Below are 27,470 nucleotides of genomic sequence, written 5' to 3'. Positions count from 1 at the left end.
ACATTTGATGTTTTAAATACTATTGAAATCTTTATAAATGTCTAACAAAACATCTGACATAGTCTAATGTAGACTGTATGTTATGAACAGAGTATGCTAATTGGGGAAGTATATCTTAAGAGCCACACATTTTGATGGCTAAATTTCTTCACTCTGAATTGGAAGTCATTAAATTCTTTTGAAGATTTTTTAATACTCTACTTTTATCTAAAATCTTTATGAATAGTCATAAAATAATAGGTTAACTATAATAGCGACATTATTTAATCTTTTAAAACTATTTATTTACGATTTCCCCTCAGAATTGACCTTTGATAGAGTTAAACTGCTTCTGGAAAAAGTGTATAAAAAGAGGTTTTCATTTTAGGCAAAAATTTTAAAGGACTATTCTATTATCTAAGGTGTTAAACTTTTCCTTCTCTCGCATTTTCCTTTTTTTAGAAGTAAGAAACCATTTCCATTTTTCAGATGTGTAAGTTAGACTCTTTTTTAAATTAGCAGAAACTCTTAACCAATATTTCTGTTGTTTTAAAACATGTAGTGTCTTTTAAAATATTCATTTCTGTCATATAATGACAAAAAACTTTTAAAGAGTTCTTAGCAAATATTTACAAACAGTCTATAGTTTCTGTGTTCTAATATAGTCTCTCTAATCTACAGTCTATGGTCTATAAATGGGTAATATATTTATTAGTTTTAAATACAGCTTGATTTGCCAGTTTATTCACTGATATTTAAAGAGATCCTTTGGAAACATAATATGGCTTTAAGAAGAGCTTGTTTTAAATTAATGATGCTGTACCATCAACTATAAATTGTATTCTGAGCAATTGAAAATCAGTTGTCTTTTTGTTGTTAATTTGGATATTTTCTTTTTTAGGGATGCTTGGAGTTCGTTGGGTGATATGACCAAAGAGGAAGCCATGATTGCATATGTTGAAGAAATGAAAAAGGTAGGGAAAATAATTCACAAGAGAAAATAAAAATATTCAGAGCAGTCCTAATTAATTTTGTTATCAGGCAAAATATTTTAAGGAACAAGAGATTGTAATATGTTAGAATATAGAAACTAGATTATTGAATTTATTAGGGCCTTATCTGTCTTATCAAAGTTCATCTTAAGGTAAGTTTTTTTCTTAAGATACATCACATTGTGGTGATATTTTGTGTGGTTTTTTTTCACTTTCCTTATCTTTCTCTGTAGTTGACTTATGCAGAAAGTGTAGAAATAGGAATCTTTAAAAATATTGATGTCCCTAAATTAGGAGTCTGGGAAGTACCTGGACTGTCTTGAAAGCATTTCTTTGGAACTTTTTATTTAGCAAGACTGTCCAACAATGTTTTTATATACCTTTTGACACATAAGTTGAGGTACACCCATTGTTGTACTTCTCAGTACAAGCATTTTTCTGTGAATGCAAAGATCCTACAGAAGCAGAATAAGGTAAGGATGCATTTAGTTTCTCTGGTAACTTCTAAAAAACTCATTTCTTATTAACTACCTCTTTTAAGTTCGTTCAAGGAATTGTTCGGAGGAGCAAATTTATGAATAAATCATGGATTTTAAAGATGATCTTAGTACCTTTTTATAAAGGATAATGTTTATGTTGGAGATGGATCAGATGGTATGAAATCTAGGTCTGTTTGCTAATCTTAAATTATCTTTGAACATAAAATCTGTAAAAATGAGTAGTGGGTTTGTTGTTGTTGTTGCTGTTGTTTTTACTAGATGATTTGACAGTATTAATCTCTATAGTAATTTCTGTTTGGTGGATTCAAACTAGTTTTTATTTTGTTTTGATTTGTTTAAATCACCTCTACACTGCTAAAGTTGTGCCCTTTGTTACATTTTCACCGGTTTTTGTTAGTGGATTTTGTTTACAATAGAGGGCAGAGTTTAGTTCTTTGGGCTGTAAGCTATATCAGTAACACAACAACAAAGGAGCCTTTCAAAAGTAGAAAGAGAGAGAATCTAAAGTCTTTTTAATTAGTTAACTATTCCTTTTTCTTTACCTTAAATATCATTATAAACTTTAGGACGCACTCTAACATAAGGCTGAATTGACACATTAAGTAAAATGTACCCATTTTTCTTTCCAATTTTATTAATTCATGATGCAGCCACAGTTTAAAGTTGGGGGGGGAGGTGAAACAATACGTGTTCCACTTTTTTTTCCCAAGGAAAGTTGAAACTATACGGCTGCCTTTTAGCTGTCTTAAAATGCTTCCACTGTGCCTATAGATTCCTATAATTATTTCTCGAATTAAAAGAATACACCATCTATTTTCACGAGACATTTAAAATTTTCATTTTATATTGTGAATACAATAAAGTTTGTAGGAAACTTTTAGAGGTAAATCTAAATATATTAGGATATGCATAGATTGAAAATTTGATTAGTCTTTTAAATTATTTTCAGAGTTTAGCTCTGTGGACATCAGTAGCTGAAATTTCATGCTTCTAAATAATCATTTGTCCCAAAGATTTCGTTACTGAATTTGAGATTTTTTCTAATGGCAATAATTTACTAACTGAAGCAGTCATTAAATTATGTTTTTAAATATAAATCTCAAATTACGGTATTAATGCTCTTTAGAATTAACTCTTTTAGTATGAATCTCATTCCATGCCTTTGCATTCAGAGACTTAAGGGACTTTGTTAATTTATGTTAAGATAGATAACGTTTTATAAAAAATTGCCCTTTCATACTTTATACACCATCCTGTGAAATACCACTAAAAAAGTTGCTGGAGTCAAACATCCTTTTAAAATAATTTAATAGGATTTTAGTTTTGAGGAAATAGAGTAATGCAGTTTGGAGGAAATAAGCCTTGTTTCTTTAAATAAAGTTTATTTTGATTCATAATCAGAAGGAAATATAAAATTCTATTTTCTGCATAATTTTACAGGCTGTCTTATGGGAATTTCCAGAAAATTCAGCCAGTACTTTACTAATGTGCATTATGTCCGTTGAATTTGAAGAGAGATTAGTATACAGTAGTCCCCCATTGTCCGCGGGGGATACGTTCCAAGACCCCAGTCGCTGCCTGAAACCACAGATAGTACTGAACGCTATTTATACTATTTTTTTTTTCTATACATACAACCTTTTTGCTTAAAGGAAGCACTTTACAGTTTCTTTTAGGCATATAGAATTGCCATTTTCACTATTGCTCTTTGGGGCCATTATTAAATAAAATAGGGGTTACTTGAACACAAGCACTGTGATACCATGATAGTCGATCTAATAATCGAGACGGATACTAAGTGACTAAGGCCCAGAGAGTATAAACATCGTAGAGACTCTGGACAAAGAAATGATTCGTGTCAGGAATGAGATTTCATCATGCTACTCAGAACAATGTGCCGTTTATTTCTGGAATTTTTCATTTAATATTTTTGGATCGTGTTGGACCACGGGTAACTAAAACCCTGGAAAGTGAAACCACAGATAAAGGGACTACTGTACTTAATTTTTAAGAACAGTAGAATCACTAAGGAATCTTGTTAAAAGAAATACAGATGCTCCAGCGTAACTGTATTTCTAATTGTTTCAGGATTTCCAAGAGGGTAGGGTAATCACTGTAATAGAGGAAGGACTAGAATAGGCTCTCAGGATGGGGAAGTTTTTTTCCTAGAGTCCATGCAGCTTACCAAATATTTCTTTTAAACATTCTTCATCTGGGTAAGTTACAATTCAATTGAATTAATTAAATTACACTTTAAAAAACCCTCTTTTCCAATGATAACTAGTAGTTACCTAGACTGAGATTTGCCTCTGTCTGCTTGTCTGTGTGTGTGTGTCTCTCTCTCTCTGTCTCTATCTCGTGTGTGTGTGTGTGTAAGATAGAGACAGACAGACCAACAGACATACAGAGACAGGACTGTGTGACTACGCATTTGTGACATTTCTTTTATTTCAGCATTGGAGTGAGGGGGAGTATTTCATAAATGGCTAAGATTATTCTTGGTTTTGTATTTTTAAAGTCTCTCTTAAATTCTGGGTGTATCTCGCTATGACCACCTGTGTACTGACTATATTAACCACTGAAATTCTAGGTTCTTGAAAGAAAAATTACTGTGTTTATATTTGCTTAGCACCAGCATATACTCCATTTAGTTTCAAGTCCATAATTAACTCCTTTACTTTGCGGAGTATGAGAAACCCAAACACTGAATCGAATAGGCCTGTTTAAGAACAAATTTGAGAAAGAGATGTAAAAAATGATCTTTAATTGAAAGATAAGTAAAAGGAATCTGGTTTGGAAGATCAAAGGAGGTGCTGAGTGGGGTCCAACATGAGGTATGTGGTTGGCTTTCTAGATTCTGCTCCACTGAAGAATAGGGTAAAGGGCACTGACGTGTGTTTGAATCATATATCTGCCATTTATTAGCTGTGTCTTTGGTCATATCACAGAAATACTACCTTACGATTTCAGTTTCTGGTTTGAATCTAATTCTCAGAATTATTATAATTCAAATATATTACAAGTCATGTATCCATAATAAGCTATAAAAATGCTCTCCTTAAGGGCCCCAGCCTTACAATAAGTATTTCCTTTAGCAAAAAGACATTTTATGATTAAAGCATTCTTTTCAGTACTATCCATTGATAGGAGCAGCAGTTAAATCATCATCACTAAAACCAGCTTTTTTTTTTTTTTTTTAAATGCCTACAGCACCTGGTCTTCCTAGGCGGTCTTCCATCCAAGTACTAACCAGGCCCAACCCTGCTTAGCTTCTGAGATCAGATGAAATCAGACACGTTCAGGGTGGCATGGCCATAGACCAGCTATTGTTAACATAGTTCACCTTGTATAGTCTCTCTTAAAAACCCCCTTCCCTCCTCCCCTTCTTCCCCTCCCCTCCCCCCACCCACACACAGAGTAATGTTGGTGATGGGTATATCTCAGCTTAGAATCAGACTTGCTGATTACCATAGAATACTGATGGTCTTTCCTGTATCTAGTTTAGAAATAAAAGCATGTTAGAAAAACAATTTTAGAGTTGTAAACTACATTTTATTAAATACTTTCTATGTGCTGGACACTGGAAGTACAGGAGTGATCAAAAACATATGAAGGCCCTTTTCCACAGTTTACATTCTATTGCAAAAGGCATTGAACAAGCAATAAAGCAGGGAGAATGACTAATGAGTCTGAGGTTGTTGTATAAGGATCTACTTTAAAAGTGCATATGAGCTGAGGAAATATGCAAGAATAATATAGGGTTTTGGTTGTTTAAAATAATACATTTGTTCATTTTAATAATAAAAGTAAGATAAGTAAATGAAAAAGCCCAAACATTGAAAGAAGTGTAAAATGAAAAATGAGTTCCTCATTCCCTCTATTTTAAACTTTTTAGTGGTAATTACTTTTAGTTCTATTTTGTAGATTAAGTCAGAGAGATACATATCTTTTTAAAAAAAGAGAAAACCAATAATTGTATCATATTAAACATACTGTATAGCAACTAGCTTTTTACCTTTAAAATAAAGTTCATGGATATTTTTCTAATCAGCACACACAAAGCTAACCTTAGTCTTTTTAATATCTGCAAAATATTCCATATATGGAAATACTTTACTTTCTTTTATCGGTCACCCATTGATGGTTATTTATTTGAATGTGTGTTCAGTTAATATGCCTTGCTTTTTAAATTTGATGATTCTAAATTGCCCCATAGTTATAAAGATCTCTGACAGTAATTATTTCCTATTTTACTTTTGTGCCCCTTTAGAAACAATGCCACAGTGTTAAAAAACAGGTGTAATAATTTTATACTAACTTCACAATTTTTTGTTTTATTTAACCTCAATGCCCTTAGTTTTTAATACACAATTTATAGATTATTATGTCAAATTTTACATGACGCTTATATGAAATAACCTTCAAAATGAAAACATTTTTAAATCTTTAATTTGCTTGAAACTTTTCTAGGAGAATATGTACGTTAAATATGTAATTCTCATAGACATTTTGGGAATCTATAAATGAATATCACATCTTGAAATTACCAATACATGAATTGTAAATGTTATTTTATACCAGTGTAGATAAGATTAATAGTTTGTGATTTCACAAGATTTGTTTCCTTTGATTACAGATTCTTGAAACTATGCCAATGACTGAGACAGTTGAAGAATTGCTACAGGTGATAGGTCCGTTTTATGAAATTGTAGAGGACAAAAAGAGTGACAGAAGTTCTGATTTAACTTCAGGTGGGACTATTTTACCTCATTTTTGACTTAACAACTGATACATTGTGCATGCATTAATAATTACATGTCTCTAATTTTTTTTAATTTCACATGCTAGTCCGACTGGAGAAAATCTCTAAATACTTAGAAGGTAGGAATAATAAAATCCACGTAAAAATTTTGTTTAAAATTTACATGCCAAAGAATTCTGCACAAATTATCTAATTTATAAGCTTGCCACTCAAAAGAGTTTTCAATCCAAGCAAACACATTGCATAAAGTTCCAATATGTTATAAATAAGTTATTGCAACATGAAAGATGGTTCACTTAGTATATACAAAATTATAACAGAATTCATAGTGTTATTTTGATGGATCATATTTTTTATTTTGTTTTTCAATTATATTAGCAATACCATGGCTGAAATGGTTTCTAGCTAATTTTAAAGTGATATGTTTGCAGTATAGTTTAACTGTAGCTTAGCAAGCCGAAACAGTGCATCAGTGAATTCACTTAGCATGGTTTTTCTTTTTAGCATTCTGTTTTCATGTTCTCAATAAAGAACTGAGAACTAGCAGAAGTGGAATAATGTACACATTTGCTGTTATTAACTGTAAACCTTTGCCCTTTAAGTTTTTTTAGAAAGTAGAGTGAAGTGAGCCCTAAGAGTCATTTTAAATGAAAATTATATGTATTTTCCCCCCAGCTTTGTTGAAATGTAATAGATAATTAGTTGCTTGTGTTTACCTTCAGGGATCTAAAGAACAAAATAACAACAACAAAAACAGAGATAAACTCATACAGAAAAAAATATATGTTTAATATATATGGTATCCTCCCTTTTGGTTTCTGTCATCCCTACTTACAAGGCATCTTCTACTAATTGATAGAAATTACAGTGTTTTGACATAATAATCCTGTCCTCTCAGAAGGCCTGCACTTTGTGTCTGCCACAGAGACTGATAGTGACTGCTTATTGGACATTACTCTGTACCACACCCACTGTATCTGATATGCCTAGAGGAGTCAAATATTATCAAATTATCTTCCCTATTCAGGCTTATTCAATTCAGAATAGATATTGTTTTCTCTGTGTAAACCATGTTTTTAAGATGAAATGAGGAATAAATCTGGACCTGCCAGAGGCAAATGTTTAAACAGCTAAGTATAAAATCAAGGAAGAATGAAGAATAATAATAATAAAGGTTCAGGTCCACACACCCTTAGCTCTAATTTGAGAATTCGAAAAGCTTGATAACCAAAAAGATTCTTTTGTATCATTTGGCAGCAGAATTTGTCCTGACATGAAATAATTAAAGACCAAACCCTGACCTAAAAAGACATGAAGCTATTTTAAGTCTTTACTTATCCTGCCTAGTGTGACTGTTCATGTTTTGCTGCAGAAATCTTATTTTTTTTTTTTAGTGAGAGCTTCCTAGACTCTGTTGAAGGTGTTACATAATATACAGTATATATAGTGTATGACCTTTGCAAAATTAGAAAACTCTGGATTTCAAATCATAATCTGGATCAAAAGTGGTAAGGGACGTGTACCTATAACATAATTTATATAACTTGTTCCATCCTGATGTACATTTAGATTGTTTCCTCTTCTGATCTTCAAAAAATGCTGCTGAAATTAACCATATACAAATGTCATTTTACATATGTGGGAGGATATCTATAAGAAAAAATATTAAAAAATGTAATTGCTGGGTCAGAAGATATGGGGGTTTGATAGGTGTTTGCAGTTTTGTAAGATATTGCCACATTGCAAGACAGTTTGCACTCAACTTTTTTTTTAAACAAAGCGTTTTTTTCAAAATCACCATTTAGGCCTAGTAGAACAGAAGTATCTGTGTCACATGGGTTTTTTCAGAATATACATATATAGTAAGTTTTGAAATCAGGAAGTATGAGCTGTCTCACTTTGTTCTTTTTCAAGACAGTTTTGACTATTCTGGATCCCTTGCATTTCGATAGGAATTTTAGAAACAGCTTGTCAATTTTTGTAAAAAAGGCTAGCTAGGATTTTGATAGGGATTGCAATGAATTACAGGTCATCTCAACAGTATTGCCTTCCAATTAATTTACTTAGATCTTTAATTTTTTCCACAACGTTTTCTCATTTGCACTGTATAATTCTTATACCTTTTCTTGTCAAATGTATTCATAAGTATTCTTTTGGGGGCTTTCGTAATGCATTGTTTTCTAATTTTATTTTTGGATTTTTTTTTGTTGTTAGCTTATAGAAATACAGTCGATTTTTGTATGCTGACCTTCTATCCTGCAACATTGCCAAACTATTTATTAGTTCTAATAGTGTTTTCGTAGATTTCTTAGGATGTTCTATATAAAAGAGTGTGTCATCTGCAAATAGAGGTTATTTTACCTCTTTCTTTCCAATCTGGATTTTTAAAAATCTTTTTCTTTCTTGCTTAATTTTCCTAGCTGGAACTTCTAGTACAGTATTAAAAGAAATGGCAAAAGCATACATTTTGTCTTCCTTATTTTGGGAACACAAAATTCAAGTCTTTTTATGTTAAGTATGGATGCTAGCTGTGAGTTTTCATAGATGCCCTTTATCAGCTTGAGAAAATTCTTTTGTATTCTTAATTTCTTCAGCATTATTATCATGAAGAGTGTTGGATTTTGTAGAATGTTTTTTCTGCATCTGTTGTCATAAACATGTTGCTTTTGTCCTTTAGTCTGTTAATATGGTATATTACATTTATTGATTTTTGGATGTGAAGTAGGGCTCATTAGTAATTGTCTGTGCTTTCTACAACTCTCATCAAAGAATTGTTGTGATCCTGTTTTTGCTCCTGTCAAGTCCTTTTTGACAGCCGTCATTTGTTGGGAGTTTGGGGGGTTTCCTGTTAGTTTTGTTAAAGATGTCTGTGGGTGGCGGGTGTTTTTGTTTTTTGTTAATTGTTGTTATTCTTTTCTTTCTTTTTTTTTTTTCCTGGTTATAAGAGGGAGAGAAAGGGAGATTCAAAAACTATCATGATTCTCTAAGAGAGACTAGAACACAATGCGTTAGATAGAACTGAATTTTTAGTCTTCTGTTTTGTAGCTTTCTGTTTAAGTAGACTTACATAAGAATATAGACCTGACTGTTTAAGATGTATGGAGATTTTGAAATTTAATATGTTATTTGGGATGCAGGAAAGCATCCCAAATGCATTTGTATAAGTGAAAATAAAGCCCAAAAGCTTATGGAGGAAGACCACTATTTTGGGCCAGTAGCCATTTAGGAGGCCTCTAATATCTTAAAGCGTTGATGAGAATGTAATTCCCTGAATCTCAAAATGTGGTCCAGTAACCAACAGCATTGGCATCACATGGGAGCTTTATGGAAAGACAGAATCTTAGACCACCCCAGACTTACTAATTCAGGATCCACATTTTAACTAGATCTCAGGTGATTCCTGTGCATATTAATGTTTGAGAAGCTCTGATGTGTTTACTCTTAAGGTATGACTTCGGGCAATAGGACAGTTTTCCTTTTTACGTGACTGATAGCATTAACTTACATTTTTATGAAAAGCTTAACTATAAAGACATAATAATAAATTGTGTACCTGAAGCCTTAAAGGTTATAAAAAGATTTTAAAAATGTTTAAATGTAGTCCAACTAATGATGATTGTTGTTAGGGTCAAATATATTTATGTTTCCAGTATGCTAGCATATAGCAATTCTTTATTTATCATGTATAAAGATTATTCATCTCTAACTTTATTAATTTGATTGACATTAAAAATAATTTATCTTTTGCCTTGTTCAGAATGGTTTTATCAATTTCTTGTAAACTAATTGAAGGAATTTATGTAATGTATGTAATATTTATAGACGAAGAATAGAATACCATTAAGTATATATTGGAATCTAACTTTTTACTTAAAAATTATTTTATTAGTTATTTGTAAATTACAGTGTTATTTGTATGTTACAGCATTAGAGATTAAATGGTCATTTCATATTTTAGATCTTGGTAATGTTCTAACTTCTACTCCAAATGCCAAAACTGTTAATGGTAAAGCTGAAAGCAGTGATAGTGGAGCTGAGTCTGAGGAAGAAGAGGCCCAAGAAGAAGTGAAAGGAGCAGAACAAAGTGATAATGGTAACCTTTGATGATGGGCTAATAATTTTACATTAACTAAGACAAAGGGTATGGAGAGGTTTGGGCTGATTTGACATTGTGTGTGTGTAGTGGGATGTGGGCTGTTGACCCTATAGCCAGGTTTGCTGTGGACAAAAGGCTCTTCTATAGAGTATAAGGACAGCCGGCCTTATGCATAGTTGGAATGGATGCCAGTTGAAGGCTAACAAGTATAGGCCTTTCCTCCAAATGTAATGCCTGAAATGCTGCATCAGAAATATATTCATTTAAGGTATTGTTTCCAGTATGAAAATGCATATGTTACCAAGGAGAGGAGACAAATTAAACTCTGAATATCTCATCAAGAATAGACTGGAATCCTGAGACTAGGATACGGGCAGAAGTTTTGATGAAGAGGGAACATTGGAATCATGGGGCACTGCATTAAGGGGTTTTATTAGTAAGAGTACTAGTGATTCTTGGGAAGACTGTTCAGGAAGGAGAGGCAGAAAGACACCAAAACAAACTGCACAACTTAGTTTTCTCTTTGTGTTTCATTAAGGTATGACAAATGATTCCTTCTTTGAAGGATCTTTTTATTGACCACTTTTGTACTGCTGGGTCTTATAGAACAATTTTCCTATGCTGAGAGAATGTAAAGACCTTGAGAGATTGTTTCTTAAAAGGTCTAAAAAATTCACAGGGAACTGAAGCAGTTGTAAAACCAACTCAGTTTGGTTGAGCTCTCAGTATATGAAAAACTCCTTTTTGAGAAGCACCCCATCTCTCTGATCCAAGTAGGAAACCCTTCAAAGGGATTATGGTAGGGGGAAATGACTTGATAGTAGAACATAGATTACGGAAGTTGACCTAATGTAAACTTTTATGACTCTCCATTTTCACATAAAAGATAAAACGAAGAAATCCACAGACCATAAGAATTTGGAAATTGTTGTCACTAACGGCTATGATAAAGACAGCTTTGTTCAGGACGTACAGTTTGACATTCATGCCACTTCTTCCCTGAATGGCAGAAGTGCTGAAGAAATAAAACCTGTAGATCAAAATTTGGAGCAAACTGGAAAAACTATTGTCTGCATTCACCAAGGTATTCTCCCATAATAATTATTTGTCCAGCCTCTTCTCTATAAATCAAATATTCTTTTAATAATTTCAGGATATTTAGGAGTAATTTAGAGTTTAAAAACTTTAATGCTAAGATATTTAGTAACATTTTAGGATTTACTAATATTATAAAGGTTTATTTTTTTGAAAGACAGTAAATTAGAGCCAGGGCTTTTATATTTTTATTGAGATTATTAAATTGTTTTTGTATGGCATTTTAAACTAAAATTTTGCACTTTTTACTTTTATTCCTATGTTTCTTTTAATTTAAACCTCTTAATGTGATACCTTTTTTCTCCAATCAGAAAGATAAGTTATACTTTTTTCATATCTTAGAGCTCTAGTTGTGAGCCTGTAATTTGTATACAGTGAATTATTAACATTGTTTCAATTTAGCCAAGACACCAAGAATTATAATTTCTTAATGTAACAACCAAACTTGCATAGTTGCATTCAGTCTTAGGCCTTCTTACTAGTTATTACTGTTCTCTTACAAGGTTATTAAATTTTGCAAGGTTTGATTTGGACAATGTCTTTGTATAATTCCATGATATAATACTTCGTTATCTTTCCAAATAAAAATTACCAACTAAGTTTAAAGTTTTGGTAAGTTAAAAGAAAAGAAGTGTGGTTTGGTAAATCAAATTTGTCTCCCAGTGTGAAATAACATAGAGCTAATAAGTTTTGAAAATGGAATATATGCCTTTTTCTTCAATTAGAGAATAATTATTCGACCTGGACATTTATTCATATTTAGATATAAATGATGATCATGTTGAAGATGTTTCAGGAATTCAGCATTTGACAAGTGATTCAGACAGTGAAGTTTACTGTGATTCCATGGAGCAATTTGGACAAGAAGAGGTAAAAATGACATTTTTTAATTGATAAGTTTTCAAAGTGGTATATTAGAATTCATGCATAACTTCTGTTAATAGCAGATGTACATGCTGTTCATCACTTTGAAAACATACCTCTAAAATGTTTAAATATTTATATTTTAAATTGTGTATTTAAAAGTTTCTGAATATTCAAAAAATAACATCTGAATGTTATAATTTAAAACATATTCATATTTATGAATATTCTGAGAGAGGTGAGTTGGAGAAGTAGAGAGTACACTCCTTATGCTAAGCCCTAAGTTTGAAACATTGATAAATATTCAAAAATTAAATAATTTTCCAAGAAATAAATCTGTTCTTCACACTGACTTTAATATGTTGAGCTGAATTTTTAGTGGACATACTTTTCAGATTTCAGTTAATTAAGATTGAGTTTTGGAAGCTAACATTTGAAAAAATTTATTAAAAGCACTTGAATTGTTTTTTCTCTTTGACAGCTTTTTCTGATAATGACGAGGGTGGTTTTGACAGCTAGCTGTATTTATGTTTGGTAGTTGTGTATCCTTCCCCCACTAGTTCCCCACCTCTGTTCTAACACAATTCAAGTGTGTCTTACAGAAAATCATTTATTTTTGCCTCCCTAAAGTAATGATTTTAACTTTATCTCTTTGTGTTTTCTTTTTTAAAAATTCCATAATGCAATTGAATTTACCTCTTAGCTTTCTCAGATTTTAAAAACCAATGAACAAAAAGTACTTTTTAACTAAGGTCAAACACAGATGAGTAGTGTAGATGGGAAGAATAGTGGTAAGGAGACTAAACTGAGAAAGAGCTGCAATTAGTGACAAATGAAAAGTGATAAAAATACAGATTTCCTTTTATTTTTTCTTTTTAAAAGATTTGTTTGGGGAAAGTTGGTGAAAAAGGACTGCATGGGAATTAATCTCAGTAAAATCCTAGATACTAAATTGCTCCTATTTTCTCTGTAAATCAGTCGATAGACCAAAATCTTTCATGGGGCTCTGCCTGATCTGGCTCCTGCTTACCTTTTTGGCCTCTCTGTTCACACCACTGTCCTGTTTGGGCTTTGCTCATACCACCCTCTAAGTCCCTTCCCCTTCTCTCTTCCAGAACCAGCATCCATGCGTTCATTTCGCTGGAATGTAACTCACATTTACCTCCCCTGTCACCGAGTTAACTCCTGCACATCCTTTGAACCCTGATGCAGATGTCCCTTCCTGAAGGAAACCATTAGATAAAATACAGCCCCGCCACATCACTGTCCTCACCAAGTCTTTAAAAAATATGTCTAATGTCTCTGATCAGTTTTGGAGTCCTCGAGAATCAAGGCGTTTTCAAGTTCTTTTGGTGATTAACTAATACCATATTTATTGTTTCCTTATTATGATTCGAACATTTTCCTTTTCTCATTGATTTCCCCATTTTAAAATTTCTCATTAATTTAAACATTCATTTAAATACTTATTGGATGAATGACTGACTCACAAGAATAATTCATTGCCATAACTTCTCAATTCTTCCCTTATAAATGAATCATTTCTCTCCCATTTCTTCCCTACATATAGGAGGCAGAATATGAAGAAGTTTTTTTAGAAAAATAATGTTTTCTGTAATAACATGAAAAAAACATTTCATAAAAACAGTAATTCTTCTATTATCATGAAAACTTTGTGGTGTATAATTTTGCCTATACCTTTTAACTCAGTATTTTAAATTTATAGTCTTTAGACAGCTTTACATCAAACAATGGACCATTTCGATATTACTTGGGTAGTGATCTCAATCAGCCCTTGGAAAATTCTGGTTTTCCTGAAGATGTTCAAGTATATCCTGAGAATGGCAACGTTGGGGACATGCAGGTGGTAGCGGTGGAAGGAAAAGGTGAAGTAAAGCATGGAGGAGAAGATGGCAGAAGTAACAGTGGAGCACCACACCGTGAGAAACGAGGCGGAGAAAATGAGGAATTCTCCAGTGTCAGGCGAGGGAGAGGTGTGTATTCATTTATGTTCTCACTGACTATCTTTACAAACTAATTAGTGAAACAGGGAGGGTCTCGATAGGAGTATTGGAACTATCAATCTGCAAAGGGAATGTTAAAATTTATCCATATATAACATCTGACCATTTTTCTTTGTGTCTGGTTCTCCCATTTGATTGCACAAGGCACAGTACTATGTCCTCTGAAGGCATGGGGGAAAACGTTTATATTTTTACATCTTTTATGCATTTTTTGAGGTAGAGATAAAAGAACATTTAACACAAAGGTCAACGTTACGAATAGTAATACGATCAGATAATAGACTAGAGAGTTGAATGGGGAAGAAAAGTAAATAATTTTTAATTATTTATAGTAAAGAATGAATAGGTATTATCAAAAAAGAGAATTAATGGAAAGATGAGTACCATATAATCTCACTTTCATGGAATCTTACAGAGAAGAGATTAATGGTTCCCAGAGGTGGGAAGGGGTTTGGGGGCTGGAGGATGAGGGAAATGGGTGACGGGAGTCAAAAGGTGTAGTACAGACTTCTAGTTATAAAATAAGTCATGGGATATATTGTGCACCATAGTAACTACAGTTAATACTATATGATAATTTGAAAGTTACCAAAAGTAGATCTTTTTAAAAAGTTTTCAATTACAGTTGACATTCAATATATTAGTTTCAGGTGTACCGCATAGTGGTTACATATTTATAGAATTTACAAAGCGATCCCCCTGATAAGTCTACCACCCGCCTGGCACCATACATGGCTATTACAATATTATTGACTGTGTTTTCTAAGAGAGTAGATCTTAAAAGTTCTCATCACGAGAAAAGAAATCTTAACTGTGTATGGTAATGAATGTTATCTGGATTTGCTGTGGTGAATATTTCACAATATATACAAATATCGAATCATTATGTTGTACACTTGAAAAAAAGGAAAATCCCTGTTTAATTTCATGAGGTCATAAAAAATTAAAGGATTATTAGTGTATCTGGTTGAAAAAACCTACAAAAGTAAAGCAAATTAAGACAGCAGAAAAAGGAATTAATGATATTAAGAAAATTATAGTTTAAAAAATAGCCCTTTGAACACATACAGAATTGTGAATATTTAGTTAAGAAAAGGAAGATCACAGCATATTACTGGAGTCTTGAATTCAGGCCTCTTTCTTTGGGCAATTTATCACATAAACATATGAAAGGCTTCCTATTTGCAACCTGACTTCACCCCACCTGCAACACACTGCAACTTCCAGCAATCACAGGGTCATGTACAAGTGGCACACCCTGAAAGTTAAGCTTGGCAAGCTTTATAGTAAATCTGCCTCAGCACTAAACAAATATTGAGCACTTGCTCTTTGTCAGACTGTGTTCTGGGTCCTGGGGATGCTATAAAGAAGAAATGTCCCTCCACTTCAGGGTACATTCTTGTGTAGGGGAGCTGACGGTGAATAATCAAACAATTCAGATATATTGCAAATGGTGGTAAGTGCTCTGAAGCAAAAAAAATAGGGTATTTGGATGGAGTGACTGGAGGTGGGGATTAACATAACATGGGAATGGTCTGAGTAATCTTGGCTTTGTGAAGTCTGCTTTGAAAGCTGAATATTACAAGATACACTAAAGTGAGCAGAGGCAGGAATACTTTTCTGCCATCATCAGTACCCAATGACAGGCCTTCACAGAATATCTCAAGTTCTTAAGGATACAGGAAAAACTAAGCCGCAAAGTGGACTTTCCACATTTTTTTCCTATGGAAATTCCATACCAATAGCTAAAGTGGTCTGAAAGGACCACTTGAGAATTTACTTCATTTTGATGTAAGAGTAGAAATCTTCTTGAAAATGGCATCAAGTACTTCAGTGTACTTTTTGGGGTTTAACTTGGCAAACAGCTCCAATTATGTTTCTCTGACAACCCAAACACTGCTTGTAGTTCAGCTTAGGGAATGTTGCTGCTGTAGAGTTCCAGGATGTCAGATGGCAATCAGGTAGATCATTTCTTGTTTATTATTTAAAACAAAACAAGCAAAACTTATATTTGCAAATGTAAAAACTTGTACTATTCCATTTCTGCAAGGGTAGGGTAACATGGTAGTACCTTTTATATGCTGCAGTATAAAACTGTTTCAGCTTTTCTGAAAAATAACTTAACAGCACTCATTAAGAAACTTGATAAAGTGGTTACCTTTGGCCCAGTATTTCTATGAGTCTATCTGTCTTAAAGAAATCAGTAGAAATTTGGATAAAACTTTATATACAAAGACATTCATTGCAATGGTATTTGTAATTGCAAAAATTTGGAATCATTCTAACTATGGAAAAGTGGCAAATGATCAAATAAATTGCTTCATGTCTTACTAGGGAATTTATGTGGCCATTTCAGTGTTTTTGGAATAAAATTTAATGATGCAGATAAATGTTTATAGTATTTTTTAAGGTAGGATACAAAATCATGTATAAGGGGTAATGCCAATTCTGTAAACATAAGCGTAGAAAAAGAATGGATAGATATATAATAAAATTGTAAAAGTAATGAAATTTCAATATCTTTATAAATATAATGGAAATTATAAAAATAAAAACATTTTAAAACCTTTTGGGAGGTTTACAGTGACCAAAAAGAAAAATATAGCTACTTAGTGTAGCTTTTAATACTCAACAGTCTTCAAATGTTTTCAATCTTGTTACCTTATTAGTAAAAGATTTTTGAGAATGCACCCTGAATATATATATGTATTATTTGTGAATTATATGCATTTAGTCATGTAGTAGTATATTAAATATATTATAAAGCTTTAGAAAAAGCCTAAGAATATATCAATATAAATAGAAGTTTACATATTTACTCTTTGATTCCAATGGTTTACTTTGTGTGCTTCCTGATGGTTTCCATTCCACTCTGGAGATTTAAATCTCAAAGAAATAACAGAGGAAAATGAATAAAACACTCCCTATTTACAACTAACCTATTTTGCTCTCTTAAAATAGGGCATAGGATGCAACATTTGAGTGAAGGAACCAAGAGTCAGCAAGTGGGAAGTGGAGGTGATGGGGAACGCTGGGGTTCAGACAGAGGGATCAGAGGCAGCCTCAATGAGCAGATTGCTCTCATGCTCATGCGACTGCAGGAAGACATGCAGAATGTCCTTCAGAGACTTCACAAACTGGAAACAGCAATGGCCTCACAGGTAAGCTTCCAAATTCATCTTCTACTTGTTGATCGTGTACAACAGTGTGTAATCGGTATTGTTCAGATTTACCCAAATCTATATATTTTAATGGTTAAAAAAAAATAAAACCCACTTTTGAAAATATTACTTAAGAAAAGACTGACCCAAAAGCACAACGCCAGTTACAAAATAGAAAATTTTCAGTGTGTAAAATTCGCAGTACCATTTTGGGGGAAGGAGTAAGTTGCTTGGTATTAGAAGAATAAGAGCTGTTAAATAGTTCAATATGAGAAACTAATATAGACAATAATTAACACCCTGGAGTTCATTAAAGAGTCATTTTTTTGTAGGAAGCATTGTCCTCTATCTTGACTTCTTCTTAAAATGCTGTAGAGATAATATATTGTTACTAACCCTTTAGTGTAATTAGTTTTAGGGTCAAAACTTTAAAGCCAGAGAAGTAGTGTGGAGTTGTAGTTTGACCTCCACTGTTATTTGGCCCTGGAAGATCAAAGGTATTCAACCTTTGAAAAGGTAGCACAGTTCATCAGTTGCAGACATCCAGGCGGAACCCAGATATCCTATCTCTGAGGGCATCGCTCTTTCTGCTGTGGCAGATCGCTATCCTATACTGAATAACAGGCGAATATGGAGGAGTACTGAAAAAAGGGAAAAGCGTTCATAGGAAGGGACAATTAAACTTGAACCACAGTTTTGACTGGGCTGTGATAATCCCTGGACTCAGCTACAGAGCTTTCAAATGGCTGCTGGTGATCTGTGCCACGTGTCCCTAACTTGTTCTTCCTTTAGTCATGTTGTTCAGAGAAGAGAATGAGGAGCTAGCCTCGTGGTCCGATCTTGCTTACAACATTGAAGCATTGTGCTATAACAAATTACAGGATCATCCTGTCATCCATTACAGGATGACACACATATAGATATATATAAAGAAATTAACACTGTAGGCTTTCTAAACAACCATTCTGAACGTCTTACCTTTTACTTATATTACTTCAGGGTTTCATAATTATATCTATCTCAGTGATTTTCAGTTACATTTTATTATCATTTAGATTAGGAATCTGTAGACCTTTGGGAGTCTATGAACACCCTAAAACAATATGGCAATTTCTATTTAATTTTGCATTTTTGAAGAGAGAGGGTTTGTTGTCTTCAACAGGGTTTATAATGAAAAAGAGGTTAAGAATAGTGCCTTAAATAAATGACATTATCTTATTTGTCCAAGTAAGTATAGGTTGTTGATGTTAAACTATTTTATTTGTATCTTTCATTAATAAGAAAATTCTACATTAGCTTGAGTAATTTAGGCCCACGATCCCCTCAGACTATCCCTAGATTAATATAGAACTATCTTAAAGGAAGCAAAAAAAAAAAAAAAAGAGTTAACCCATGCCAGAAACCTCATTTGTTAATTTAGTATTATTGAACATATCGTTCTGGTAGTCTGTCTTTTCTTGTTCTGTGATTTTTTTTAAAAAGAATATTTTATGCTTATTTAATGTCTTTAATGGTATTTAAATTTTGCTAGAAATCCTTTTGATTTTTTAAAAGACGTTTTCTTTTTCACACTTGTCTTACATAGAACAAACTACAAAGATTCTGACATTTTAAGGGACTTTTCCCCTTAAAATGTGCATAATTCATGTGTTTGAATAAAAATTTGCATAGTGACTTTGCATAAATAAAATAATAAATTGATGGTAGGATAGCAATTGATGGTAGAACTGAAGGAAACTTAGTTCAGCACCCTTAGTTCAGCAGATGGAGAAGCTGGCATAACGGGAGGACACACATGCATTAGGGGCAGAGCCAGGTCTGTAACTCAAGTCCTGGTTTCTCGTGCAGTGTACTTTCCACATAGTAAGTTGCCTCAGATATATTATTTTTTTGTAAAATAGTTCCTTAGATTCATTCACTCAGTAAATACTTGTTGAAGGGCCACATACCAGATACTTTTCCAGGCAACGGAAACAAAAATGAAAGTGGGGAGAGCACCGAGTAGCAGACCTTCAAACAAACTACCTGGGTTCAAACCCTACCTCTGCCACTTACTGTGTAGTCTTGGGCCAGGTCACTTCACTTCTCTGTGCCTCACTTTTCTTAGCTATAAAAAGTAAATATTAATGCCTCCCTCATAAGCTTGTTCAGAGGATAAAATAGAATGCTTATTAGCACGGTGCCCGGAACATATTAAGCGCTTAAGTACTGTCACATGAGATGAAGATGACAGCAGCAATGATGGTGAAACAGCTTGGTTTCTTCCCTTAGGACGTTCACAGCCTTACAGAGAACCTAATTTAAACACTTCATTGTTTCATATTTTCTTTGCAGTGGTTATTATTATGTAAGATTTTTCCCTTCAGAGTGATTTTCCAAAAATTTGGTAATCCTTATTTTAATATAGCAATAGAATGACAATAGAATTTCTAAATATGTAAAAGCTACACAAAAGCCACTTGATGTTGACAAAGATTCATCGCTTGATCAGACTTTAGTCAGGCTCCTGAACCTTCTCTTAGGCCATCTGTTCATGTCTTCCTTATAAAATCCAGTTTTAGCAAGCGCCCTGCTAAGTTGGTTTAACCAGAACCTCCCACCCTCAATATCTGATCGGACTTCCGCCATCCTTCACAGTCTCTAGGTGATCTCATCACCTTGGCCTGTCTTCAGCAAGAATCCTGTTAGGTAGGTTTAGCCAGAATCTCCCTTACCTCTGATGTTTCCTCTTAGTGGTTTTCCTTCCACTGATCCCCACCCTACTCCTTGATGTGAATTCCCACCTGCCTCTGCTATTTTGGGAATTGAGTCCAGTTACTCCCCCTCATCCCCTGCACCGCTGCAGTGGTCCCTACTATACCTATGGCCCCTGCTCCCTTGAATAAAGCTTCCTTACCATGCTTTAACAAGTATTATTTGATTTTTTTCTTTCATAATATGTATAGATAAATAGTAAAGCAAAAAATCATAGTGCTAATTACATGGGTAGTGCTGGTTACTACTTAGGTGTAAACAAGGGTCTGTGGAGATCTTCATTTGCCTTTCCAGACCATTTATTACTTAGGAAAAAAATTCACTAATTCCATTTATTCTGATTCTGTCTTAGTATTTGTTAGTAATTGCTGCTTTAGTGAAGAGTAATTGTATCATCACACTGGGATTTAGTCACCTCAAATTCCATTCTAAATCACATAGAGTAATGTGACCTTGGATAAGTCATCAGATACCTGGGAGCCCAATTTTGTAAATCTACCCATATTCCATTATGTCTGGAGAAGTGCCATTAAGGTAAATCTCTTATAGTCATACTGAGCTACGCACACACTTGCCAGCAGGCCCCCTCCCACTCTGGGTCTTTGCACTTGCCGTTCCCTTTGTACAGAAGGCTGTTCTTCGAGTTAGTCACATAGTTTATAGTTTTTCTTTCTTTGAGCCTTGCTCAAATGCCAGCAATGCCTTCCCTGTCCACTCTTGCTTCCTAGCCTCCCCTCTGACATTTCCCATTCTCCCTTCCCTGTTTTATTTTTCTTTATGGCATTTGTTAATACCTGATATACTGTATATTATACTGATTTATTTTTTATTATCTGTATCCTTCCTTTAGATTATAAGCTACATTAGGACAGTGATTTTCGTCATTTTGCTCCCTGTTATATCTCTAATGCCCAGAATAGTGGCTGGTATATAATAGATGCAAGGTAAATATTTACTGAATGAATGATCTCATTAATCTTCATACCGTTTCTCTAAAGTTATAATAAATGGAGAAACTGGAGTAATAAGTTTTTAACACCCAGCCTAAAGAAACTTGCATTTGGGATGAACCAAATTGGAATCTGTGTTTCTTAGTTTGAAAATTTTCTGCTTAGTTTATATTTCTCATTAAAAAACCTACGATGCTCACCCCTCGGCGCCGCCCCCCCCGCCAAAAAAGGTAACTATGTGAGGTGAGGGATGTGCTAATTAATATGATTATGGTAATCACAATGTGTGTGTTTGTGTGTGTATATAGACATACATATATCAAATCAAGTTGTATATTTTGAATATACAGATTTTGTCAATTATACCTAAATAAAGCTGGAAAAAATTTTTAAAAGCCTACAGCATTAACAGTTCATGTGTCATACCTCTTCTGCTATAACGTACCATGAATTTCCAAAACAGATCTCTGGATATCATTCACATAAACTTTACAATTTTAATTAATAATGAAGACTGCGGTTCTCAAATGTGTTTGTAAATTGGTATTTGTATGGAAATTAATGAGTGAGAAATTGATTAAGTAATTTAATAAGAATATAAAAGAAATAATGGTTAAGTTAATTTGGAGTTTTATTTTGATAATTTTCTAAAATTCGAACTATAAAATATGTCAGGGGCATTTATTTGTCTAGTAACTTTTGGGACCTTGTCATTTGGTCAATATGGGTTTCAGGATAATCAAAGCATAATTAGTAGAAAAAGAAAATAAACTAATATTTTAGTTTTTTAAGATAGGAAATCGAAAAATTACTGTTTTTTATTTTTTCATTTGTCAAAGTTAAATCACTTTCATTTCTATTTATAGGCAAAGTCATCAACATTACAGACTAGTAATCAGTCTCCTTCACAGGTAAGAAATTCTTTTCTTAAATCTAAGTGCCATGGTTTCAAGTACATTACTGTCTATTTATATTATGTGAGGTCCTTAAAGCATTCCAAATGAACTGATTGTCCCTGTAAAACTTTGAAGTTAAAAATAGATTTCTTTTTTGTTTACATCTGAAGTACTTCTGAAAGTCTACATACTAAATTATGCTCTGAAATACAGAATATCTCCCTATCTTTAGCAGATTTATTATTATATATTTTCAAAATTATGAAGTAAGTGTGTTGTTAAGTTTACACATGCAATATGTAATAGATTGGTGACCATCTTATTTTATTTTCTCAGAGACCATCATGGTGGCCCTTCGAGATATCTCCTGGTGCATTAACTTTTGCTATTATATGGCCTTTTATTGCCCAGTGGTTGGTGCATTTATATTATCAAAGAAGGAGAAGGTAATACTATAGTTTTATAATTCAAAGTGGTGTGTCAACTCATAGAGAAGACAGAACTTTTAGCAGTGGCCAAAGGGATAGGTCCAATTTTATAGATATATTGTCATATTAAACATTCTATACTGATCCCGAGACTGAAACCACCTTGGAAATGATATCTGGTGGATTTCTAGGTACTTGTTAGACTTAAAATTTTTTCACTTGAGAGCATTTGATGGAGTTGTACACCTTTGATTTGAGCAACAACAAGAAAACCATTATAGGTTTCAGTTTTATGGCTTATGAGGAAACAGCGTCTTAAAGTCATGTTTATTTTGGGCCCTTTGCTAATTAGAAAGACATTGCATGCTTGCATGCTCCGTATACCTTGAAAGTGCTCTGAGATTGTCTAAATTAGGAATAACCTGAGCCCACAATTCTTGGGTTCAAGAAAATCCTTAAAAGTATTTTTTTTTGGACACTATGTAAACAATTTGAATTACTTTCCATGGATGGACAGACAGCTGTTTACCTCAGTGATGGCCTCACTGATTATGTTTTTGGTGTTTTGTCACCATTTTCCATTAAGCAGCACAGATGGGGAAAAGAAATAGGGTATTTGCTAATAAAATTTTTAAGTGCTTTCTTAAATATGTGAGTAGAAACACATTTTTAAAAATCTGCATGTTTAAATAATTATGGATATGTTGTTCCTCTACTATAGAACCCAAGTTTCTAATTATTACATTTGATAACAAAAGCAAAAAACAAACATTTACCCTTCTCAAATGTAGAAGGGATTATCAGCACATTAGTGTAAGTGCTCCAATTATAATATTTTATAGTAGAAAATGAAATGCACATGACATTGGGTGAATTGTTTCAGTCTTCCTTGTTCTTTGCTTATGTTAAGACAGCTTGATTTATGTTCATAAATGAATTAAGTAAGTTTTCTGGTACATTAATGTTCTTGGAATATACCTGCCCACGTGGAAAAAACTTTAATAGGATTTCAGAAGCCTAAGTTGCTTTCTCAGTATTATTTACCCCCTTTCTAATCCACTGGTATATGTGCCATTTCAGCTGAGATGTAGACCTCAGTTTAAATTCTTTTCTTCTTTCACACATTTTACATTGCTCCTTTGATGGTTGAGTTTAGTGCTGTACAGTGTTTTAAATTCTGATTTCCCTGATGATTGGAAGAAAAAAGAATCAAACCTTTTTTTCAACATGTAGTAATACTAGTAATACTAGATTTAAGCTGCAGGGAACAGTGGCAGTAAAGGCAGATGTTTGCGTATTTTGCCATGCATTTCAAAGTTCCCTTTCATGTTTCCTATGTAGAAAGTGGGGAATCAGAGGGTACAGAAATTTGACATAGGACAAAAAATACCTAAAGTTTATTTTGGTTAACAGTTTATTTTATGCTCAAAGTTGATGCAGCTTATCACTTTATAAAAGACTGAAAAAACAAAACTGTAATTTGCTTTAGCAGTCAACAAAAATTGCAGCTTTTCTAAAATTACTTTTTTAAATGTACCTTACTATTTTAAACTTTCTGCTTTATTACTGAATCTTTATCAAGTTTTCCACTGTATGTTAGGAACATCTAACATGGCTGCAGTCCTTCCAAATTGCAAATTACTTAGCACCGTGTAACGGCATTCTCATGAGAGTGTTTTTATGTGTTTCTTGCTTATATGTATGTATGTATGTATGTATGTATGTGTGTGTATATATATACATATATACGTGTGTGTGTGTGTGTGTGTGTGTGTATAAATATATTTGTATATAACATTAACTGTTTTTGGAGATAGAGCCATATTTGATTTGGAAATAAATTATAGCCTTTAGGGGATTTTGGCATTTTCTAATGCGGCAGGGTTTAGTTTTACTCTGACAGGTAATAGGAATGAAGATTAAAGAGTGATATGTATGGTTTGGAGGAGACAGGTCTGTGTTAGAGATGAAGAAAAGATCTAGAAATCCTGTTAGAATGGAAAAGTGTGGGCAGAAGGGGGTTTGCCTTATTATAAAAGGGACCATCCTGTCCCTCATTCCCTAGTACAACGTAGGCTTTCAGTAAACATGTGCTGAACGCATGGCTGAATGCCCATTCTTGGCAGGGTGGCAAAGCGAAGTACCATATGACATGGAAAAGCTTTCCTTTTATTTAATAAATGCGATCTGGACACAGACACTGAGATAGTCCTATACATATGTAAAATAAGTGGCTATTGTGGTAAACTTAAAAAAAAATTATTTTTCACATTAAAGGTAATACAGCCCACTGCTTAATTTTTTCCCAGTATATAAAAGAGATTTCTTCACATCACTCTGCAGGAGATTAGAAAAACATTCTTTCTAAATGCAATACAAAAAGCAACACCTGCAGACCTGTTCAAAAATAGTCCCTGAACAGCCTCCTGTGGTGTCATCTCTTCCCCAGTTACCTAACCTGATAATTCTATTAAAATTATCAATGAGTTAAATACTAGTTAAAAGTAGACATGTTAAGTCCAGAAGACTACTTTTAATCTGTTACTTTTCCTAACCAGTTTTCTTCATCAGTCTGTCTGTATCCATAAATTGCTGAGATTCAATAGAGTTTCTTTGAAAATACTGAGCTTTCAGTAAAGGGGTAATCAGTAAAAACTGGATAGGAGTGGGGAGGATCTCAGGGATAAACATTTATCAAATGCAGCCTGGGGAAGATGGGACTGGCCCAAAAAGGCAGGTCCAAACTTCTGAGGAGGGGAAAGAATCTTAGTACAGCCACGAGGGCAAAGGCAGATTTTTATTCCTATTCCCTGATCTGCTCTTTGCTATACTCTTCCTACACGCCATACCTCACATTTTGCAAGTTAATTTTTTAAAAAAGGAGAGAAAAATCTCATTAAGAGCCTGAAAAACATTCTGAAGTTTCAAAGATAATGATTTCTGTTTATTCTATTTCCCTGTTGTACTAGAATAATGTAGATTAGGGTTCATAGACCCAAGTTGTGTGCTTTTTTGGTAAATCTGTAAAGAACCTTGTGTTGTAATTGCATCATGTGTGTTCTTGATAAAAGTTGCTAACTCTTCAGGCACTTCCAGCTAACATTTCTGTTAAAATCTCCCTTGGGTATTAGTTTTTAATACTACCCATGATTCTGTCGCTTCCGGGCCTTTTTATTTCATGCCATGAGCGGTCTTCTGTTATATAAAAATTGATCTATTTCTTTAAAATGTCACTCCTACCAAGGAGGTGTACATAAGAAGATTGTGACAGAGGATAAAGAATGATCCAATTATTCAAAATATCACTCCTGCCAAGGGGTTGGCTAGGAGCATTGCTACAGAGGAAGAGGAATGAATCTGTGATGAGACAGTTTCAGGCATTTTGGGATCTTGAGTGCTGGGAGGGTATAGAGATTTTTCCGCTGTGGGACTTTTCCCAGAACTCAGGTGTTATGTGATTGCTGTGTCTTGTGCTAACAAGCCCACCGTTCTCTGACAGCTCGTTGACTTTGCTGTCATTAAAACCGTCACAGTATACATACCTGAGTTGTTGGTTTATATGTTCCCCTGCCTCCCTCAGCTAAACTAGAGCTCTTTAGCGGGCTGAGAGCCTGCCTCATTTATGTTTAACTCCCCAGTACTTGGCACAGTGCCTGGAAAGTAGCATCTATCAACATTCTGCAGTTTTATTAAGCTTTTTTTGTTTCACAGCTTTTCCACTGATAAAATTATGAAATAATTTGCAAAAATCCAAATTGTGTACCAGCCAGCTAGAAAGGGTGAGAATTGAGAACTACGAGCAGAGGAATGTACATTTCAATTATTTATTAAAAACTAATAATGTCAGCACTTGCAATTGGATCTTTCCTGTTGAGCTGTGTGTCAGTCACATGAAGTAATTTCATAAGGATCATTTGTAATTTTATGTGTTTTGAATTTGAATATTATGATTCTGTTAGCATTCAGAGCATTCTTTGGTATGGGATGTGTTTCATGTTCAAGTTGCATTTCTATTCATTGGAAATTGGTTTTTATTTTCTTTTTAAAGAAAACTGAACTGAAGAAAATGGTATTTTACTCAAGAAGACTACTGGGCCTGGATGACCTCGGAATGAAAAGGATTGTGGCACTCACAAGAAAATCTTAGTTTGTGATTACATTTCTTTTTGTTGTTCAGTAGTTTGGTTTGTGTACATATATACACATATATATATTTTGCACTACACAAATGATAACATTTTAAGGACTAATATTGCTGATACTTGAATAATCAGTCTCAACTAGGTTATAAGTAGCATCCATAGATATACCCTACCCTTGAACTTGAAGGACATTAAATGATTAAATTATTAATTATTGTTTGGTAACATGTTTACCTGATTATCTCCCGTAGAGAAATATAAGCTCCTTAGGTACAGGTGTGATGATGAGATCAGATTTATAAGTAGATATTTTTAATTTTCTAAATTAAATATGAGAAAGACTACAAACCAGGAGTGAATTTCAAGTGAGATTCAATTGACTGTCTTGGTCACTGCTTTGCCATGCCAAGGAGTAGAACACTGCTGGAAGAGTCTTCTCCACATCCACTTGGTGGGCTGCCCTTTGTTGGTCATTCACAGCTCTGACTTTAATGTTCAAACACCATTATTATAAAGTAGAGCCCCATATACAAGGCTTAGTTTTTACAAATGAGTCACAGAATAGACATAACCTGCTGATGGAAGTAATGAAGAATAAGGTTAAAGTAGGTTTAAAAGTTTATTCTGAGCCTGCAGATCATTAATAAGATTTTTACTCAATCCTGTACATTTATCCCTTTATAATCATTTGTCTTTAACTGAGAATAACTCGTTTCTGCTTCATAGGGTGCTTTGAAATATGAAACGAAAAAACTTATTTATACTGTTTTTACAAAGGTCAAAAAGGAAACACATAAAAACCACTTTTCTGCAACTGGTAAACTATA

The 27,470-nt window shown here is 33.5% G+C and overlaps 1 protein-coding gene and 1 non-coding gene across 5 annotated transcripts in view; one reads left to right on the top strand and one right to left on the bottom strand.

The window, feature by feature from the left end:
- The window catches only part of ACBD5 (acyl-CoA binding domain containing 5), a 32,742-nt gene extending 5,751 nt beyond the window's left edge, over nucleotides 1-26,991 (top strand). For all 4 annotated transcript variants that reach the window (XM_011371001.2, XM_023537178.1, XM_011371000.2 and 1 more), the window contains exons 4-13: nucleotides 881-953; nucleotides 6,108-6,222; nucleotides 10,192-10,326; nucleotides 11,216-11,413; nucleotides 12,188-12,294; nucleotides 14,015-14,282; nucleotides 17,274-17,473; nucleotides 22,044-22,088; nucleotides 22,410-22,519; nucleotides 26,550-26,991. In XM_011371001.2, the coding sequence (XP_011369303.1) occupies nucleotides 881-953; nucleotides 6,108-6,222; nucleotides 10,192-10,326; nucleotides 11,216-11,413; nucleotides 12,188-12,294; nucleotides 14,015-14,282; nucleotides 17,274-17,473; nucleotides 22,044-22,088; nucleotides 22,410-22,519; nucleotides 26,550-26,562 (1,264 nt within the window). In that variant the 3' untranslated portion in view covers nucleotides 26,563-26,991. The remainder of the gene's footprint in view (nucleotides 1-880; nucleotides 954-6,107; nucleotides 6,223-10,191; nucleotides 10,327-11,215; nucleotides 11,414-12,187; nucleotides 12,295-14,014; nucleotides 14,283-17,273; nucleotides 17,474-22,043; nucleotides 22,089-22,409; nucleotides 22,520-26,549) is intronic.
- On the bottom strand, nucleotides 4,673-4,791 carry LOC111746243. The gene has a single exon (XR_002783027.1). It is a non-coding gene; the product is annotated as a 5S ribosomal RNA (ribosomal RNA).
- Nucleotides 26,992-27,470: the final 479 nt, after the last annotated feature.

This window comes from Pteropus vampyrus, unplaced genomic scaffold (genome assembly GCF_000151845.1).
Source record: "Pteropus vampyrus isolate Shadow unplaced genomic scaffold, Pvam_2.0 Scaffold180, whole genome shotgun sequence".
Lineage (NCBI taxonomy): Eukaryota > Metazoa > Chordata > Mammalia > Chiroptera > Pteropodidae > Pteropus > Pteropus vampyrus.
The sequence above is the reverse complement of the archived record's forward strand: the minus strand, read 5'-3'. Positions and strand labels throughout refer to the sequence as shown.